Raw genomic sequence first — 21,903 nt, forward strand, 5'->3', positions numbered from 1 at the left:
CCTGGCTGGACAGGCAGGATGCAGCCCAAGTCTTCCTCAGGCCCAAGAAGAGCAGGCTCCAGCCATACTAGAGGCTTCACAAGCACACAGCACAGACCAGTCCCAGGATGAGTGGGCTACCAAGTCCCAGGCGGAATGCTGACACATGGCTTTGGGTTGGATGCAAATTTCAATTGCTTCTACCAAAAGATGCTTTCTTTTATTAAAATGTCACCTTCCAACTGGTCTGAGGACCTCAGGTGGAAAATCTGTTCTAAGACAACTCCAAAAGGGTGAATTGTGCTGTGGCAGGAACCACTATTTTTTTTTTTTTTTTTGGCTGTGTTGGGTCTTCGTTGCTGCACACGGGCTTTCTCTAGTTGCAGCGAGCAGGGGCTACTCTTCGTTGCGGTACACGGGCTTCTCATTGTAGTGCCTTCTCTTGTTGCAGAGCACGGGCTCTAGGAGCGCGGGCTTCAGTAGTTGCAGCATGTGGGCTCAGTAGTTGCGGCACGCGGGCTGTAGAGTGCACGGGTTTCAGTAGTTGCAGCGTGTGGGCTCAGCAGTTGTGGCGCACAGGCTGTAGGGCATGTGGGCTTCAGTAGTTGTGGCACACGGGCTCAGCAGTTGTGGCTCGCGGGCTCTAGAGCACAGGCTCAGTAGTTGTGGCGCACGGGCTTAGATGATCCGCAGCATGTGGGATCTTCCCAGACCAGGGATCGAAGCCGTGTCCCCTGCATTGGCAGGCGGATTCTTAACTACTTCACCAGGGAAGTCCCAGGAACCAATATTTTTAAACAGGACTCAGAAGACTAACACTGACCCTGCACAGGGGGCAGGGCGGGGGGGGGTTGGTTGAGAGGGGGGATTAGATAGGCATAAGTCATACAGCCATAACCCTGAGGTTATCATTAATACTCTGTACTAGGAAATGTTATTTATACCACACTGCTACAAAATAACAGCAGGAACACTACTAGTAATACTCCTGTTTCAGGCATGAGGAAAGTGAGGCTTAGGAACATATGTTTGGGAGAAGTGACAGAGCTGATGCTCTGAAAAGTAGATGATGTGGGGTGCTTTTTCCAGAGCCCAAAGAAGGGAGTGAGCTCGATGAGGTGGCAAAAGGAGGGTGCTGAGTGTAGACTGACCTCAGGTGGAGCACAGAGGGCAACGGGTGTGTTGGATGGAGGGGGAGTGGGATCCAAATTGTTCTAAAGGATTTGGGGACAGACTGAGGCAGGGAGGTGGCAGGAGGAACAGTCAGGGGGGTTCTGTATCTCGTGGTTCAGGATGGAAAGGGGATAGAGCAGCAGGGAGACATGACCAATGCTGGGTGTACTTTAGAGGATTTGGACAACACAACATCCCAACAGTTGGACACTAGGCGAGAGAGGGTTGCTTTGGTTTTTGTTTGTTTGTTTGTTTTGCCTGAGCAACTGGAAAAAGATGGATTTGATTTCCTGACATGGGGAAGGAGCAGATCTGGGGGAAGAATGTTGGGAGTGGGATTGTTTGGCATGCAGAGAGGCTGAGAAGTGTCTGCTGACAGGCGGAGGCCTGCACACGCACACGAGATAGCCCTGAGAGACAGCCACTGTACTCAGGGCGGCATGGAAACAAGGGCCTGGGCCTGTGCAGCAACCGATGCAGTTGAGTAACGACAGGTTCCAAATGCCAGCCTCACTAGCCACTGGCCAAGCTCCACACTCTCCACAGCCCCTGGCTGACAGGGATACGTCTTCCCTTCCAGACCAGAGACCTCACTCTGCTCTCTGCCTGAGTTACTTCCTGATGCATATCTTTGAGTGACAGTGGCAGGGATAGAGCAGCTGTGTTCTGGAAGGAAATCACACCAAAAACACCAGCTCTCGAGTTTTAAATAATGTCAAACCTCGTTAAGGCCAAGTAGAAGGGATGCAATTTAACTTGGGAAACAGAAAGTTGATCCCAACAGCCAGGCCCCACCACTAGACACTGCAGAGAACAGAGGATGGACCTCAGGGAGCAAATGGCCAGGGGAGCTTGTCACTCTCTGAGCCTCAGCTTCCCCATCCATGCCTCATAGATGTGCTATGTGAAGAGGCACAGAGTAACATTAGTAAAAACTTGAATGAGAAAATCAAGTTGAAGAATGATATGATACCATTCACAGTTTTAAAATGCTTACAACCTGCAGAAAAAAATACTGAAAGAAAGTTCACTAAAATTGAAACTGAAAGAAATTGGACTAAAATCCACAACACTCATCTCAGAAACTTTCACTGTCTGTATTAAGCATTTCTGGATTAAATTATTTCTCTTAACAGGGACTATTTATCAGTTTCTTTGTATTCAAAGAAAACAAAGATAAAAAGGAGAGTTAGATAAAATAACACTCCCACCTACAAAGGTTGAGAATTGAAAGAACAAGTGGTATTGGGTGAGGGTGAGGGAAGAAGGCCCTGCACGGCCAGCTCCTTCAACAGGCAGAACAAAGAACCCAAGATGAACCGTGACCTTCAGTGGACTGAAAGGGGATGCCGCTGCCACTTTCCCATTTGTTGTTGGCAGCTTAACAGTCCACCTTCTATATCACTTGCTACAGCGACTCCTGGGCTCTAAGCAGTAAACTCAAACTCCTTAGCTCATCCCCACAGCCCATCTTCTACCTGGGCCAATAGCTGTCCCAAGTGGACATCAGGCCACAGCATCAGTGTGGGCTCATTCTGAGAAGGCCCACGCTGTTCCTCACTAAGGCTGCCCACAGCAACAACGCCCATACAGCTTGACGGCTTCATCTCAATGTTAAACTCTTCCACGGCAGAAGATTTTTCCCATTCATCTCCATTTTCGGTGTGGAGCAAACAGTACAGGTTCAGAATGTGCTACTGAGTTAAACCTACATTTCTGTAAATTAGCCTCACAAAGTGTATGATTCCTGGGGTTGCCCTACAAGGCAAAATGTAGCAAGCAAGTCAACTGCTTTCATTAAAAAGTCCTGGGACTTCCCTGGTGGCGCAGTGGTTTAGAATCTGCCTGCCAATGCAGGGGACACAGGTTCGAGCCCTGGTCCGGGAAGATCCCACATGCCGTGGAGCAACTAAGCCCGTGCACCACAACTACAGAAGCCTGTGAGCCTAGAGCCCGTGCTCCGCAACGAGAAGCCACCGCAATGAGAAGCCCGCACACCACGACGAAGAGTATCCCCCACTCACTGCAACTAGAGAAAGCCCACACACAGCAATGAAGACCCAATGCAGCCAAAAACAAAAAACAAAAAAAACCCTCCTGCATTCTGACTTTCTGGGAGGCAAGTGTACTGAGATGGAGCCTCACAGGTTGAGGCCAAGGCGGGAAGAGGAATCCAGGGAGATGGTCCAGGCAGAGGAACAGCATGGGCCAAGCCACTGAGCTGGGAGTCTCAGGCAAAGGAAGGGAGGCCACAGTGAGTCCTGTGCTAAAGGTTTCCTGAAAAAGAGAACTAAGTCTTCCTCACTGATTGAAGCTGGGTTCTGAACCCTTAGTTGTCTGAAAACTTAACACACTCCAGAATACAGATGTTTTCTCTCTTGTACATCATCAGAAGGGCCCCTGGCCCAGCCGCCTGGCTAGGAGCTCCTTGGGCCTTCAAAGACCTGAACTGAGAAGATGAGGAGGACAGACTCTCCCTGCAGCAGTCCTATGACCCAGGTGGGGACGGGCCGCACCCATACATGTGGGGGCAGGGGGACAGGTGCCATATACCCAGAGCCTCTGGGGGTAGAAGACCAGCCTGTCATCGCACAAGGTGGGGAAATCCAAGTCTAGTGGGTCTGGAACCCAGATCCAACACTCTTCTTTCTACCTGGCATTCTTACAAGCTGCCCACTGTGGAACGTTCCACTATACACTCTAAAGCCCTTTTGTTAATCATGTTTAAATTGTTTGTTTTCACCTGGAGAGACAAGCACATGGTAGGGCTTAAATGACACTTGCCAGTGAGGAGGAGGACAGAACAGCTGTCCTCAAACGCCTCCATGGCAGCCTCACCTCAGAAAAGTAAGACTTGCCCTGCCAGGGCCTGCGGAAGCACTCATGGGGAGGCCTGGGCAGGGAAGACCTCTGCAACCAAAAGGTACAAGCCCCCTGTCATCAATGTTCCTGGTGTATCCCCAGCTCCAGAAGAGTGCCAGCCACATAGTAGGTGCACTTCAAACATTTAACGAATGAACAAATGTAGGTTTTACAGAGAGAAGCTCAGGGACTGGGGGGTGGGGTGAGGGGTTGGTGAGCACGGGCTCCCTTTCACCACTGGGATTCTCGGATCTCAACTCAAGTTTAATGCTCCTCTGTTGTTAACAGAAATGTGGGGTCTTCCTTTACAGACAGAACACCTTACACTGACTGAGTATTTACCCAACATGGATCATCTCAGATGCAAGATGAGTGCTATTGTCAGCCTCTGTTTTACAGGTGGTGAAACTGAGGCAGGTGAAGGTCACACAGCAAGTGGGTGGGGCAGTGCTGGGAACTGAAGCCTATGCTCCTCCAGACAGTGCCCACTGAAACACCCCCGTCAACTACCTAGAGTCAGGCGTGGTTTCCAAAGGACACAGGGAGCTCCTCACAAGCAGGAAGTTTCGCTCTGGTCCAATGGGGTCCAGACGAGATATTAAATGTTTACAACTTTATTGAGTGTTATGAGTGAGACCACACCTTTTGCTGTTTGCTTTCAGAGTACAGTAAGTTCTGCTGGAGCTCAACATATGCATTCCCAAAACTTGCCACATGGTGCAAAATCATGCAATAAAAACACAGGGCTGGACTTCCCTGGTGGTGCAGTGGTTAAGAATCCACCTGTTAATGGAGGGGACACAGGTTCGAGCCCTGGTCCGGGAAGATCCCACATGCCGCAGAGCAACTAAGCCCATGCGCCACAACTAATGAGCCTGCGCTCTAGAACCCGCGAGCCACAGCTACTGAGCCTGTATGCTGCAACTACTGAAGTGCGCGCACCTAGAGCCCATGCTCCGCAACAAGAGAAGCCACTGCAATGAGAAGCCTGTGCACCGCAATGAAGAGTAGCCCCCGCTCGCGGCAACTAAAGAAAGCCCCTGTGCAGCGAAGACCCAATGCAGCCAAAAATAAATAAATTAATTAAAACAAACAAACAAAAACACCGGGCTTGTAGGAACAATGGGGTTAGAGCACAATACCCTAAAACTTCATCAGCGACATAAAATAAAAAGACAGGAACCTGATTTTTAAATGGCAGCACGTTAAACAGCTAAGAAATACACAAATGCCACCTGAAGCCTCATGCCTCACCTGAGGGAAGATCTGGTGTTTGCTGTGACAGTGGATGAGATGCAGTTTCTGAGTTACTGTGACATGCTGGAAGGAGGTTGTCTGACCCCAGAAAGGGATGCATGTGGCCCAGAGGGGGCGTGATGCGCATGTGAGGCGTGTGAGGCGTGTGCATTTTCCTTTAGGGTACCAGCAGGCGCTCTTTTAGCTAGGAGCAGTTTTCCGGATTCCTAAAGTACAGGAGTCTGCAAACTTTTTCTTAAAGGGACACAGTAAATATTTTCAGCTCTGCAGGTCATTCAGTCTCTGTCCTGATTACTCAAGCTCTGCAACTGTGACAGTTCATTCTCGAATGGGCACGGCTGTGTCCCAATCAAACATTATTTACCCAAACAGGCCAGCAGCCTGTGGGCCATAGCTTCCCAGTCCCTAGACCTAGCATTTCTCCTGGACAAAATCACACATAACCAAACAGTGTGCCCAATATATTAATAGTGTTGGAACAAACCTGCTTTTCCAAACAAGCCTCACAGCAGAACTGACAACAGAGAAAAATCGATTTCAAAAAAAGGACCTGAATGTGTAAATTCAATCCAAGCCCAGAATTCAAGGTTAACCCTTTTGACAAGTCAGAAGAAATTTAGTTTCAAAAAGTGTCGAGTGCAGACTGCTTACTGCAGGGTCAGTCTGTCCCACTACGTGGGTCTATTTTATACCATCCTAAAAGCCCTACACACTCTCAAGATAAATAGGTCCCTCGTAGAGGGAAATTACATGCTATAAACTCAAATGCTGCAGTGGATGAAACTTTAACCCAGTTACAGAAACAAGCAGTTCCTAAGCACACGTGCCTGAGCATCAGACAGACCAAAGCTCTAAGGAAAAGCACAGGAGCTGAGAATGACCTGATTGGGGGGTGGGGGGGGGGTGGGGGGGCAGGGGGCAAGCCAGGAAGAAAAGTGTGAATCAAGCACACTAGGGCTGAGTCGCTGGAGACCTGGGGGTCCCTGGGAAGAGCCATAGGGCCAGGCTTCTCCAGGTAACCAGGAATCACCTTTGCCCTTGAGGGCTGGGGACAGGGGGGTCATCTGTGCTAGAGAAACCCTAAGAAGCGCACTCTACCTGGTTGGAGGGGTTGGGATCTGGGAGGACACAGGTTCACACCATACTGCACCCAACTGTCCCACTCCAGTGCCATCACAGCCATGCACCTTGCATCCTTAATGAACCTCGGTGCATTCTGCCTGCAACTGTAGCTCCACAGCTCAGCCCCAGCCTGGGGACACCAGGAGAGCCTCGGGAACAGCAGTTAGGCTCAGCCTCCACCTGGTCAGCACCTTGGTCCTTCAATTCTTCTGACTTTTATGTGAACACTAGGTCTGACTGGTAGGCACATCACCTCACCCCCAGCCTTGTGGCGTCGTGTCCATCCCACACAGGAGCTCCCTGGACCTGGGGACTTGTTGCAAGTTTTCTGAGCCTTCTTCCTAGCGTTAAGAGAAGCCGACGCTGGCTCGCCAGATAAACAGCCACGTAACAAAAATAAAAGACTTGACCAACAAATTCTTCTGTCCTGCTGAAGGGGCTCACTTGCTCTTTCAAAGGCTTCTCACAAGATGGGCAATCTCACTGCTGGCCTCCAAAGGTGGCCAGTGGTGCCTAGGCTCTGGGTAGGCTGAGGCAATGAAAAGGGAGTAAAAGGGATGAGGAACACAGGGTGCTCCAGACTTGGGAGCATCTGACCCCACTTGATGGACACCCTACTGGCAGAGGATGGACGCAGGAAAGCAGGGTGTCGGCAGACACCTCCCTGCTCCCTAAAATGCAGTACACCAGGCTAGTTGAACACCAAGCAACCTTGTGCCACACACACAAATACACACGTGTGTGTGTACCCACACTCATGCAAACACAAACACATGCGCCCACGTACACATGAACACCACACACACCCATATGTGTGCAGTTTTCATCCCCTCCTCCCACCTCCAAACCTTCTCCAATTACCTTACAAAGGGTCTTCTCTATTCATTTATGAGCAAAAGAACAGCAGTTCTTATGGGTGATCAGCATCCAACTACCTCAAGAAGAAGCAAAACCATTAAGTATGGAAATGAGATTAGACACAGGATCCAGGATCACCAACTTCTAAAGCCAGTGAAGGAGCCCAGAGGGCCTTGCAGAGAGCCCTGCAGGGCCTTGTGCGGATCCCTGCACGCCTCCGCCACACCAACCCACAATTCCTCCAAGACAAATAATTTCGCACCTGGGTGGAACAGCTGAGCATTTAAAAATCACTAGCACTGCAACCATGTTCGTTTCTACTTCTTTGTGCACACAGTAATTTAAGTTTCCAGAGAAGGCAAAGAACTGACTTCTGTCTACTGTTGTTTATCTGAGTGATGCCTGAACCCAGAAGGGAACTTCTGCAGCACGGAGGAGCCTGGTCAGTTACTAACGACCAGGAACACCCTTCTCCTAGTTCACAGCCCATCTGGCCCAGGATGTGGACGCCGACAGGCTCCAAATACTGATTCTGCGCCAGACGGTGACCTCCAAGGGGCCAGTGACCTGCAGGCACCACCTTTGTGGAGGGCAGGAAGAGCAGCCTGGGGGGTCCCCCGCCTTCATGGGAGCAAAGACCCAGTAAGGGCTATGAGATATGTGTGTCAATCACCATTTTGTTACAAATCAACACTGGAAAAGAAATCCACCCTGCCGATCCAGAGGAGGAGGCTAAGGATCTAGCTTCATTTGAGCTAGGCCCCAAGAGTAGAATCTGGAGTTGTAGATAGAGATGGAAGAGAGAGAAAGAAATGGTAGCACAAAAGGTGAAGTGGCAGAAATACACAGACGCATGAAAACCCATCTCCAAAGTAAGTAGATGAAACCAAATAAAAGGAAATCAAAACTTTTAACAACTTTTTAAAATGGAATGAGGTTGCTTAAAAGGAAAAAACATTCCCCCATTACAGTGAGGCCACTTATATTCAGTGTAAGAGGCTAAGCAGTGATGATCGATCGGGCCTCCCACAGACTTCTCTGACTCTGGGTGCCCTGCAGGAGTGCAGGGACTGGGGGTGGGGTAGGGGCCCTGACCGGCCGCCATCAGCCTGTGAGAGTGCGGAGAGCTGGAACCTTTAATTAGGTCCTGAAGGACAGAGGAGGGGAGTGCTGAGACCTGTGACATGGCACAGAGTATGCTCCAAAAAGACACATGCACGCACACAACTTAAATGAGGTGCCTCCAGTCACTCCATCAAACAAATCAATCTGAGCACTGGCGCTCTCCGCAGGGAGCTCTCTGCCCTCAGCCCCCAGAGGTCCGCTCTACCTAACCCTTCAGGGAAGAGACACCATTTGCAAATGCAGCGCTCAGCTCAGACACAGAAGTCAAAGGGGAAGGTTAAGTTCAGGAGCATCTCGACCTCCTCCTAACAGGACACTTCTATCATGCCAGGTGTGCCCAAACACCACACTCCATCTGAAATGCTAATGACCCATCTATAAGGCTATCACTACCCAGAGGAGTCATGCAAGATAAAGTCAGACCAAGTCAGCCATCCTATCAAAGTCACCTTCAGTCCTTGGTTCAAGAACCACCCAGATATGTAGGCATATAGATTGTTAAGACTGAAAAGAGTAAAAAAAATAAATAAAAATTTAAAAACCACACACACAGAACCTCAGGCTTTCACATTTACACATAAACACACATTTACAATCTAATTATTTTTTTAAGGTGGAGGACATGTAAATACAGCCTCTGAAATAATGTTTTGGGATATGTTTAATAAAATTAACCTAGAAAGCAGAAACTTTAATGTACTCAAGTAGTAACCACCCAACATTTTAAAAATAAAGCCTGAATGGTCTTCAGATTCCTAAAGGAAAATCCCAGGTAGACGTGCACTGTGGAGAAAGACGCTTGGAAGCACCTCACCCCAGTACCGCTTGTGGGAACAGAGCAGGTTTTGGGACAAGTCATCTCCAGAAAAATCAGTGGTCACTGCCTTCAATGAGGCTCATGCCACAGTAACAGCCAGCCCTCTGGTAGCATGCCCAGCCACTCAAACTCACCTGGGGACATGCAGGGCCTGGCCTGGAACAGCCAAGTCCCCTGACCTCAACAACCATCCTCCCTCCCTGGAGTCATGGGGGAGGGGCAGCTAAAGCAAGCACAGATCCTGTTGGGGAAGATGGTGTACGTAGGGAGTATGTTTTTATCTTCCCCCAGACATAGACAAATCTCCTAAAAACTTCTGAAAACAGGGAACACCACTAACCAGACAGGCCACGCAGATTCCACTGAGCTCTGTCTACCCCTCAGCCTCATGCCTTGGCCTCTGAGTGTCCCTTCCCAGGGACATGAGATGAAAGCCTGTCTATACCTTCTAGTCAAAGCACACAGTAGGACAAAGTACACCTAAACTGATCACGTTTTTTTTTTTTTTTTTTTTTTTTTTTTTTTTTTTTTGCGGTACATGGGCCTCTCACTGTTGTGGCCTCTCCCATTGCGGAGCACAGGCTCCGGACGCGCAGGCTCAGCAGCCATGGCTCACGGGCCCAGCCGCTCCGCGGCATGTGGGATCTTCCCAGACCGGGGCACGAACCCGTGTCCCCTGCATCGGCAGGCGGACTCTTAACCACTGCGCCACCAGGGAAGCCCTGATCACGTTTTAAGAGTGGGGGAGAGGGCTTCCCTGGTGGCGCGGTGGTTGGGAGTCCGCCTGCCGATGCGGGGGACGCGGGTTCGTGCCCTGGTCTGGGAGGATCCCACGTGCCGTGGAGCGGCTGGGCCCGTGAGCCATGGCCGCTGGGCCTGCGCGTCCGGAGCCCGTGCTCCACAGCGGGAGAGGCCACAACACTGAGAGGCCCGCATATAGCAAAAAAAAAAAAAAAAAAAAAAAAAAAAAGAGTGGGGGAGAGAGACGGGTAGCGAGCGTTTTCACAACTGCTGATAGCACCCCCAGGCTCACCCCCACATGAGGACTTGGATTTTGTGTTTACACTCTCAGAAGTGCTCAGTAAGCACCCAACACTGCCCACCTGGAAGTGACCCCAAATGGGCATCTGAGCCTCTGACAGTGGGGGCCTGTGCCTGAAGCCCAACCCCTGCAGCCCCAGAGAAACAAATGGTGCCAGAGAACGTGACACAGAAATAAAGGTGCCACCTGTGAGGGGAATCTGAAAAATATGAAATGTCCACAGGGAAATGGTGACCAGGAGTCCTCTGGTGTAGGACGTCACTGTGAGGGATGTCTGGCTGAGTTTCCCTCCCATGGGAAAGGACCAGTCCTCTGTCCCTCCCAGCTGCCTCCCAGGTTGAGCCTCCTCGGCCCACAAAGGGTTACGCCTGCCATTTCCATGCCACCTGCAATGTGCCAATCGGGTGTCACATCAAAAATGGGAGGCCTTAACCCTTCCAGGGCTGACTCCCTCAGGGCCTGGCCAAGAACGCAGCCCTGACCACCAACTTCATTGAGCTGGAAATGGCAGGAGGTTTTACACAGAAAATTCCAGGAAGGGCCAGAAAAGCCTTCTCCAGTCTTGGGAGGAAATGTGAGTGGAAAGTGGGAGAACCAAATGTGCATCTTTCATCATTTTCAACAGGACACCCAGCAATGTGGTGACGCCACTGCCTGGAAGCGCTGCCTGGGCTCCTTTGTCAGCTCCTCCCTGCACACATCCTGCGGCAGCAGGGCCGGAGGCCGCCCCAAAAGGCTCAGAGCCAGCAGGGAAACCTATGTCTAGGACTAAATAAGTTTCTGGTCTCCATGAAGCCCATGGGCCTAAGAAACAGTTTCTACTGATGCACAGTTCTTGCAGCACTTCCTGCACAGCTGTGAGAGCTGGAACAGAAATCCTACTTCTCTCCTCCACCCTGTAAGTGGAAATCTTCCCCTTGGGCAGGGGGTTGTTCTGGGTATAGATACCTACAACAACCTCCAGGAAATAGCCAAGCTGACCTAGAGCATATTACATTAATGGTCATTTTGTAAAACATGCTACTCAAGGTAAAAGCAAGGCCTCACCCCAGCCAAGGCCCTGCCGGCCTCTCTGACCTGTCTACTGCCGTCCCCCACACGTCCCCCCTACCCCTCGACCCTATTCTCTCAGCTCCAGCCACTCTGACATCCCAGCTGCTCCTCTGAAAACCAAGTTTACTCCCACCTCAGAGCTTTTGTACTTCCTGCTCCCCCTACCTGGAAGGTCCTCCCCCAGGTCTCTGTATACCACTCTCTTCTTCAGCCAAAACAGCAAAGTTACACGTATCTCCCCTCCATGTATGCACTTCAGTGGGTCTCTACCCCTTTCCCATTTCATCACCACTTGACATTCTATTTACTCATCTCTCCGTTTACGTGTTTGTCCCCCCCACCCCATCCCCCACAAGAACAGAGGCTATCTCTTTGTTCAGTGCTACCGTCCCAGGGCCCAGGACAGAACAGGTGTTCAATACGTATTTGTTAAACAGATGAGAAAAAGTACTTTCAGAACTTCCAGCTATGGCACTCCCCTTCCTGGTTACATAAGCCAAAAAGTCTTCATATCAATAGAAAATATAATGATCAAAACCAAACAAAACCCTTACTTCCTACCATATATGAAAATCAACTCAAAATGGGTCAAAGACCTAAATATTAAAAGCTAAACCTACGAAACTTTTAGAAGAAGAGTATGTAAGGGTAAATCATGACCTTCGATTTGGCAAGAGATTCTTAGATATGACACCAAAAGCTCAATATCAACAAAAGAAAAAAGATAAATTAGACTTCATCAAAACTAAATTCTTTTGTGCAAAACAGAGTGAAAAGATCAACAGAGCGGGAAAAACATTAGAAATCATATCTCTAATAAGGGTCTGGTGTCAGAATATATAAAGAACTCTTAAAACTTAGCAACAAACCCAATTCAACAAAACAGGCAAAAGACTTGAAAAGACATTTCTCCAAAGACAGACAAATGGCCAATAAGCACATGAAAAGATGCTCAGCATCATTAGTCATTAGGGAAATGCAAATCAAAACCACAATGAGACACCACCTCTCATCCACCAGGATGACTATTTAAAAAAAAAAAAAAAAAAGGAAAATAAGCGTTGTTGAGGATGTGGAGAAACTGGAACCACCACATATTGCTGGTGGGAATGTAAAACGGTAAAATGGTGCAGTAATGTGAGAAACAGTCTGGCAGTTCCTCAAAAAGTTAAATACAGAATTACCATATGACCCAACAATTCTACTTCTAGATATATACCCAAGAGATGTGCATTTATTCAAACAAAAACTTATACATAAATGTTAAAAAGCAGCACTATTCACAACAGCCAACAAGTAAGAACAACCCAAACGTTCATCAGTGGGTGAATGGATAAACAAAATGTCATATATCCATACAATGAAATATTTTTCAGCCATAAAAAGGAATAGGGCTTCCCTGATGGCGCCATGGTTAAGAATCTGCCTGCCAATACTGGGGACATGAGTTCGAGCCCCGGTCCCAGAAGATCCCACATGCCATGGAGCAACTAAGCCCGTGTGCCGTAACTACTGAGCCTGTGCTCTAGAGCCCGCGAGCCACAATTACTGAGCCTGCATGACACAACTACTGAAGCCCACGTGCCTAGAGCCCGTGCTTCGCAACAAGAGAAGCCACTGCAATGAGAAGTCCACGCACCCCAACGAAGAGTAGCCCCCACTCGCCGCAACTAGAGAAAGCCCACGCGCAGCAACGAAGACCCAACACAACCAAAAATAAATAAATTAAATAAATAAATTTATTTTTAAAAAGGAATAAATTTCTGATTCATGTCACAATGCAGATGAACTATGAAAACACGCTAAGTGAGACAGGCCAGACACAGAAGGCCATATAGTATATGATTCCATTTATCTGAGATGCCCAGAGCCACATGAATCTATAGAGACAGAAAGTATCGATAGATTAATGGTTGCTAGGGACTGGGGTGGGGCACAGAGGTAGGGGAGTGCAGGAGTACAGGCTAACACGTACAAATTTCACTTTGGGGTGATGAAAATGTTCTAGAACTAGAGGTGATGGCTGCACAATATTGTGACTGTAGTAAATGCCAATGTACACTTTAAAATGTTTTAAATGGTGAATTTTATGTGAATTTTACTTTATTACTTTTTAAGGCAGGAAAACAAAAACCAAAATAATCTTAACCTCAAGGGCCACAACCCCTCTATGGCTGCTAAACTACTAAAACGCAAAAGCAGGTTTACTCTGACCCCCAAGAGCACCGAATAGGGTCCTCAAGGAAAGACTCCCTTGTGTAACAAGATCCCAAACAATCGAAGAGCCATTGTCCACTGGGATGCAGTCCTTCCATGAGCAACAACCGTCAGCTTCTCACAGCAACCAAGGGGGCCACAGCAAGCCCACGGTACAGATGGGAGTGTGACCACATGGGACACAAATGGGACAATTTACCAACAGGGAGCCAACTTGGAGAGAGGGCAAGACCTCTGATGGCTGGGGTCACACAGGCCACCACTGCAGATCCGGATTCAAGTCAGGTCTGTCACAGGCTTCACACTGGGATTGTGCCAGACGCCTCGGTCTCATAGACATTTCACTCACGCATTCAACCAAACACCTGCTTAGTTTCTACCAGGGAGCAGGAGCTAACTGGGCCCCAGGGACACCCTTGGGGTTTCAACAAAAGGCCTCCCATCCATAGCAGCATAGCCCCAGTAGGCCACTGCGGGGACACACACAGATGTGTGGGGTAGGCAGTGGACAGAATAGGCTGAGACATGGGGCTGAGGTCCCTCGCACACTAGGAGTTGCAATAATCCCTAGATCACACATAAGGATCAAATCTGCAAAGCAGTGCTTTTTATAAGACAAAGTCATACTGAAGACCAGCTAACTACCTACTTTATCCAGTCTTAATTGGCTATGGCTGCTTTGGACAGACCACACCAATAGAGAGGTGAGATTGATTTCTAATGAATAATATATTAATTTATGTCAGAAAACAACATATGGGACATTACAGCATCAGGGTGTTGATGCACTGTGGTGATAAAATGCACTCTGGGTACTGGGGGAGGTGGGCTGAGTGCTCCCAGAACAGAAGGTGCCATCAGCATCACACTACATTAGGTCAAAACTAGAATGCCTGGTTCATCTCTGCACACCTCAGCTTCCTCACCTGTAAAATGAGAACAGCGCCCACTTTATCACTAAGGTTCTTCAAGGGCTCCACGAAGGTACTGTAAGTGTTGTTATTACAGAAAATGAGAATGCTGTTAACAAGAGGTTGTCCCGCTTGACAGGCTACTGGTCACAGCCCCTCACAGCAATTCCAGAATCTCTGCTGAAGGTTTTCTGCTTGAATTTTAACCACAAGCGGCCACCATCCTCACTTTTGTAAATGAGTGTTTCCCCTGCCCCGGGTGACATGAATCATAAAGCTCCCTGAGGGAATGCCTGGGTCAAACCCCATCTTCCAAACTTTTCATTACGGAAAATTGCAAACATACCCAAAGAAGCAGCAAGAACAGCACAATTAACTGCTCATGCCCACCACCCAGCTTCCATGGTTGTCAGACGACCACCTTGGTCTTTCACACGCCTCACACCCACTAGCCTCTAAGAAGCAAATGCCATACAACATGCATTTATGAACAGTTCAGTGTTTATCACTACAAGGACACAAAACCACAATCCCATGATCACACCATCAACAATTAAACAATCATTCCTCAATCTTTGTTGAAGTCACGCTTGGCTGAAACCTATAGGTTCCCCCGCCGCTTTCTTTTCAATCATATGTTGAAGAAATCAGGCCATTTGTCCTGTTTCCCACAATTGGGTTTTGCCAGTTGGCATCCCTGTGGTATAATGTAACACAACCCCAATGTCCCAAAACTAGATTTTGAGGTCCAACCAAGCACACATCCCTCTGGAAGCATGTGCACCCTTCCTTGGGGACTGGAAGCCACTGCGGTCCACTGTCTAGACCCACCATTTCATCAGATGCCTGCAAACGTATGAATTTATAATTCCATCGTTTCATATTAATTAGCCAGAATGTTAATAGCTACATGATCCATTAGCCACATGTGGCTATTTAAAAAGATTTAAATCAAATAAAATTAAAACTTGACTTCCTCAATCACGATATTGCAGGTACCACACTGGACAGTGCGAGTAAAGGATTCTGGAAAATTCTGGCAGCACTGATCTATCTTCGAAGGAAACTAGCTCTTACCCACTTTTTTGTTCCTTGCAAACACAGTCCATAGAGTAGAGGCAGGATAAATGCTTGCTTCTTTCCTTATACCTACCAATTTTCAAAATGAGTTGATTCCCTAACACCTTCTGAAGGGCACCAGTGAGTTTCTTCCTTTCCTTTGAGCACCAATAGGAACCCTGGATTTTTTAATACATTTGATGCTCCAACTCAGGGACTAATTCTCATTCACATTTACCTGCCCCACCCTTGGTGGGGTGGAGGGGGGGATTCCTTCTGACACAACCCTGGTACCATCTTATACAACTGGGACATTCCCAATGCAGATTTAGAATTAAAACATTTTCACTTAAGTATTTTGATCTTTTATTTGCATATGTCTTTCATCTTAAAAATTTTGGTTCTTTTTTTTTTTTTTGCAGGGGGGGCGGGTCATAGTTCCCCAACCAAGGATCAAACCCAGGCCCCCAGCAGTGGAAGCGTGGAGTCCTAACCACTGGACCACCAAGGAATTCCCAATTTTGGTTCTTAAAGACATTAATTACTTGTTTTCTCCTACAATATATAACAGTAAGACTATGGGCATTGTTGACCTGAAACCAAAAATATGATTCCTAAAAACAGTTAAAGATTTTTTTTCTAATTTTTGCCTTTATGGCATATCTCGTATCTTACAATCAAACTACTATGATTTAGGGAATTCCCTGGTGGTCCAGTGGTTAGGACTCTGCAATCTCACTGCCGAGGGCCTGGGTTCGATCCCTGGTCGAGGAACTAAGATCCTGCATGCCACATGGCATGGCCCCCCCAAAAAAGGAAAAAATAAAATAAAATAAAATATAGGGCTTCCCTGGTGGCGCAGTGCTTAAGAATCCGCCTGCCAATGCAGGGTACAAGGGTTCAAGGCCCTGGTCCAGGAAGAACCCACGTGCCACGGAGCAACTAAGCCCGTGTGCCACAACTACTGAACCTGTGCTCTAGAGCCCGCGTGCCACAACTACTGAGCCCGCATGCCACAACTACTGACCCCACATGCCACAACTACTGAAGCCTTTGTGCCTAGAGCCTGTGCTCCGCAACAAGAGAAGCCACTGCAATGAGAAGCCCGCGCACCTCAACGAAGAGTAGCCCCTACTCGCCACAACTAGAGAAAGCCTGCACACAGTAACGAAGACCCAACACAGCCAAAAATAAATTAAATAAATTTTTAAAAAATAGTAAAATAAAATATAAACAAATACACATGTCTATATCCCACCCCCACCGTTCCTTATGAGGGATAAAAGTGAGTGCAGTACATCTCTTTATCCTTCACCTTATAATTTTTTCTACTCATTTCACCCTAGAAATCCCATCACCATGACAAGAAGGCACCCCTCCTTCCTCTGCTCAGGGGCTCGGCTCCACCCCACTAGCGATCCAGCCCCATCAGTCCCAGCCCCAAATGACAAACATCTAAGTTATTTCCAGTTTTATACTTCAGAATGTTGTAATGAACAGTCTTGTCACAATCCTTATTTTTGACAGTCTATCTCTGGCATACATTTCTAGAAGTGGACTTGCTGGAGCAAAGTGGTAAGCAAATCCCCCTCCGAGAAGTTGTGAACCTCCAAAAGCAACATATGGTGCTGCGTGACTCCCACCAAGAGAATGGTGTACACCTTTCAGGACAAAGGGTCAGAAATATCTTAGGGAAGCTCCAAAGAGCATTATTCTTAGTATCAGAAAAGACTGAGTATCTTTTATGCCTTGGCTAAGGGTCATCTGCATTTGCTTTTCCTGTTTGTTTTTCTGTAAGTCACACCCATTTTTGATCTTAACACCAAGCACAAGGCCAGTCTCTCAGCACGCGAGCAGTATATGTAGCTGCTGAACGAACAGGACCCGACCCGACAAGCAAAATTCAAGGGTGGACACCAATTCCATTAGCCCAAGCAGGCAGCCTGACCCTCAGTATTCACACCGACAGCCACATACACTGTGGGGGCATCGTGTGGGGGCTGTGTATGCACCTCAAGACTCCCCAGGACCCAGCCCTCCTCCTGCCTTGCTCTTCCTCTGTGCCCGGAGTCCTGGGCAGCAGGAATGGGGAGGCCTCAGCTGACTTTAGGCCATGGTTCAACTGAAAGTGGAACAATCAATCAATCTGCTGAGCTGACTTACACCCACGACAAAAAGTACACAAGCTGACATATTTATACATCTCTTAAAAATAACTGCTCAGGGAATTTCCTGGTGGTCCAGGGGTTAGGACTCTGTGCTCTCACTGCCAAGAGCCCAGGTTCGACCCCTGGTCAGGGAACTGAGATCCTACACCGCAGCCAAAAAAAAAAAAAAAATAGGGTGTTTTTGCCTGTTTGACATCGACCACCATCTGCCACAACCATTCACAGACCATCCTTTCCCGTCAAGCCCCTTCACTCACCGGGTACAGAGAGGCAGGGCCAGAGGGAACACCTGAGGGGGCTTCCAGAAATTCCCTCCGTAATCACCAAACTAACTGCTTTGTAATGCTCTGGCTGTGTCTTCCTTGTTGACCCTGTGATAGGAAAGGAGCAGTTTTCTTTTATTCATTTATTCACTCAGCAAGTACTTACTGCTCGGACTATGTACTTCCTAGTTAACAAAGGGCCCGGCAGAGGTGGAGTCACCCAGCCGAGGACCTCAGAGAACCCTAAGCCAGCCCGCTGCCTTCAGACAATGCCCTGGGCTATAGGACAAGGGGTGATCACTCACCCCTCTGGGCTGCAGGTAAGACCTTGTCGAGACATAAAGTACCATGATTTTCCAACACTAATGTCCAAAGAGAGCCTGTTCACAACCAAGCGCCGAACCCACTTTCTAGGTGGCTGGCTCACTGCATGCTGCCACCAGCACCAGGTAACGATGATGATCCTCAACTAGCCTAGGAAACCGGCATAGACTTTGAGTCATTTTTTGTCTCCAGAGAGCTCTGGGGGCCTGGGGCAGGGCTGGGGGGGGGATGTAAAATGGTGCAGCCACAATAACAACAGTCTGGCAGTTCCTCAGAATATCAAAGACTCATGACCCAACAATTCCACTCCTAGGTATATATCCAAAGGAAGTGAAAACAAGTCCACATAAATTTGTGTACATAAATGTTCACAGCACTATTCATAATTACCGAAAGGTGGGAATAGCCCAAATCTATCCCAGATGAATAGATAAACAAAATGTGGTCTATCCATTCGATGGAATATACTCAGCCACAAAAATGGGTGAAGCACTGACTCATGCTACAGAGTGGATGAACCCTGAAAACTTGCTGAGTATGAGAAGTTAGACACACAAGGTCATAGATATTATGTGATTCCATTGATATGAAATGTCCAGAACAGGCAAATCCAGAGATAGAAAGTAGATTAGTGGTTGCCAGGGGCTGAGGAAGGGAGATTGGAGAGGGACTGCTAATGGGTGTGGGGTTTCTTTTGAAGGTGATGAAAGTGTTCTGGAACTAGATAGACCGTGATATTTGTACAACTCCTGAATATACAAAAACATCACTAAACTGTATACTATAAATCGGTGAATTATATGGTATGCAAATTATCTCAATTTTTTTAAAAAGTTTTTTTTTTTTTTTTTTTTTTTGCATTACGTGGGCTTCTCACTGCTGTGGCCTCTCCCGTTGCGGAGCACAGGCTCTGGACGCGCAGGCCCAGCAGCCATGGCTCACGGGCCTAGCCGCTCCGCGGCATGTGGGATCTTCCCAGACCGGGGCACGAACCCGTGTCCCCTGCATCGGCAGGCGGACTCTCAACCACTGCGCCACCAGGGAAGCCCAAAAAGTTTTTTTTTAATACCAGTAAAGTTTGTTTTTGCTGGGTAAACATTCTGGAAATGTTTTCCTGACACCAGGATTACCTGACCACGCCCATACTATCATCTTGCTATATGCAGATAAGAGCTGAAACCTCACAAACCGACCCCCAACCCTTGTCACATACCGACCCCCAACCCTTGTCACATACCTTGCTCAGCCCAGCAGACAGTTCTTACCCTGTGCAGCTGTGACACTGTTTGAAGGGCATACACCCCTTGGAAAGTCACCAGCCAGCTGGCCTATAAGAGGAAGCAGCTAACCAACCCAGGAGGTCTCCAAGCTATCTCCGTGTTCTAAGACGTCCCTCAGTCCTACGTTCTTCTCCAGGTAGGCAGCCTTGGCCCAAAACATCACTGGCCTGATAGTAATAGACAAAATCCCACCTGGGTTTTGGGCTCTGTCCTGCTGGGTCCCGAAAGCCCTGGACAGAGTCTCCACCTGAGAGCCCTAAGCAGTAGGGGATGGCTCAGTTTCCCCACAGGCACGGGGTGCGGTAAGGGCAATGAGCTCCAAGCACTGGTGGTTAAGGATAAATTCTAACGGTTTCTGTCAGCATTGGGAAATCACAGGAATGGCCAGAGGGCAAAGGTCACTTGGCCAGGATTATCCTCTGCCCCTGATGCTCACAGAGGACAGTTCATCCTACTTGGGCCTGGCCTTTTCAAACGAGTGACCCCTGAGATGCAACAGGAGAGCAAACGGCCATCCTGGAGGAGGCAGGGCCTGGGCAGCCCTGTGGAGATGGCCCACTGTGCAATGCCAGAGGTACCTGTCTTCCTCCTTCTCCTCTAGGAGGTGGCCATCAGCTTCTAAAGCAGTGCTCTGTTTCAAATGTCCAAGGACCTGAATAAGGCCTATTGGCTAAGTCAGTGCCTCCATTCCACAGATACTAGATATTACACACTCACCTGGCTTCTGGGCATGGGACGGTGGTCCTACCAGCCGGCCATGGTGCGAGCTATGTCAAAAGGCAATTTCCGTCAACGTGCTGGCCAACCTAAAGCAAAGAACAGAGGAAGAAACACTGAGCTTCCAAGGAAAATTTCTGGAACGTACAGACAGTTTTAAATGTCTCCAATCCCTGGAATTGGGAGATTCTAGATTTCAGCCAGAGCTCTGTGTCTGCTACCTTCCAAGGGAGGGCAAGCTGAGGAAATCAATTTCTATCAGTCTCTGATGTATGACCCAATAAGGTACACTAACCAATAAATACTAACATCTCAAACACTACAGATCTCATCTCTAGCAATATGGATGGAGACAAGAGATGGTACACAACCACAAGCCAACATACTGAACACACAGAAAACAGTTCAAGGTTTTGATGATAATGGTAATGACATTAACAGCAGGAATAGAAATACTAGCATTTAATAGATGTTTAGTAGTGAGTTCCAGGTACTATGCTAAAATTCAGTATCTCTTTGAGTCCCCAGGACAATCTTAGGGATAAGTTACACAATCACCCTCATTTTACACATAAGGGATCTGACATGTCTGGTATTCAGGAACTTGCCCAGGGCCACCCAGGTCTCCCTCTCCAGAGGTGACCTCTCCCCTGCCCAGTGCCCACTCCCCAACAGAGACCCCAAGGAAACCACCCACCATTACAGGCAGTGCAGAGTTTGCCCTCAAGAAGCTGAGGGCATGAGGTGCCCAGGGACGGACAAACTTCATCTCCCACATGGAGGCAGCTTCACTGCCATAGGGCAACTAGAAGTTTCACCCAGGGATCAACTCCAAAGGTCTTACACTGCCCAGGAAGAAAGAGGCTGCCTGTTTTACAGATAGGAAAACTAAGGCTCAAGAATGTTTAGGAACTCGCCCAAGGTCCCAGAGACAGCATGGCCCCAGAACTTCCTCTCCTTTGTGACATGAGATGTCCAGGGCTCTGGGCACAGAGATGGAACCCAGTGAACCAGCCAAATCTCAGACTCCCAGGCAGTTGTCAGTTGTGGCTTGCCAAATATTGTCAATATCACCTCTGTTGTCATTCTTTGCACCCACATGACTACCAGGAGCTTGCTCTGATATGAAAACTTTATTTTTAAGCTGGGTTCACAGCAATTCACACAGCTCATGGATGGCGAGAAACACTCCCACAGGAGAACTTGCAAAATAAGCAAATATCAGTGAACGCTATGGAAAGACCTTTGGGAACCAAGGAGCACATAGCATCCTCCTCAGTGAGGGCCAGGGCTGCTACAGCCACCACCAGGGATAGCTCCTAGGGAGAGGGGCCCTTTCTGCCACTCTTTTTGGCCCCATTCAGGCTGGGAAATGCAGTAGATGCCATGAATCTTAGTTCTCTCTCTCTCTCTCTTTTTTTAATATTTACTTAGTCAGTAAGGCTGCGCCGGGTCTCAGTTACAGCACATGGGATCTTCGTTGCAGCATGTTTAGCTGCGGCATGTGGGCTCTTAGTTGCAGCATGCATGTCGGATCTAATTCCCCGACCAGGGATCGAACCCAGGCCCCCTGCATTGGGAGCGCAGAGTCTTACCCACTGGACCACCAGGGAAGTTGCAATCCGAGTTCTTTTACCTCCCAAGCCAAGGCCTCTCTCTGCCATGGAGGGGGAAGC

The 21,903-nt window shown here is 48.3% G+C and overlaps 1 protein-coding gene across 1 annotated transcript in view; it reads right to left on the reverse strand.

Annotated features, from left to right (window-relative positions):
- The window catches only part of GATAD2A (GATA zinc finger domain containing 2A), an 86,172-nt gene that overhangs the window by 40,994 nt on the left and 23,275 nt on the right, over positions 1 to 21,903 (reverse strand). Inside the window, exon 2 of the mRNA XM_079703168.1 lies at positions 20,228 to 20,316. Within this exon, the coding sequence (XP_079559294.1) occupies positions 20,228 to 20,242 (15 nt within the window). The 5' untranslated portion in view covers positions 20,243 to 20,316. The remainder of the gene's footprint in view (positions 1 to 20,227; positions 20,317 to 21,903) is intronic.

The sequence above is a fragment of the Hyperoodon ampullatus genome (assembly GCF_949752795.1).
Source record: "Hyperoodon ampullatus genome assembly, chromosome: 4".
Classification (NCBI taxonomy): Eukaryota; Metazoa; Chordata; class Mammalia; order Artiodactyla; family Ziphiidae; genus Hyperoodon; species Hyperoodon ampullatus.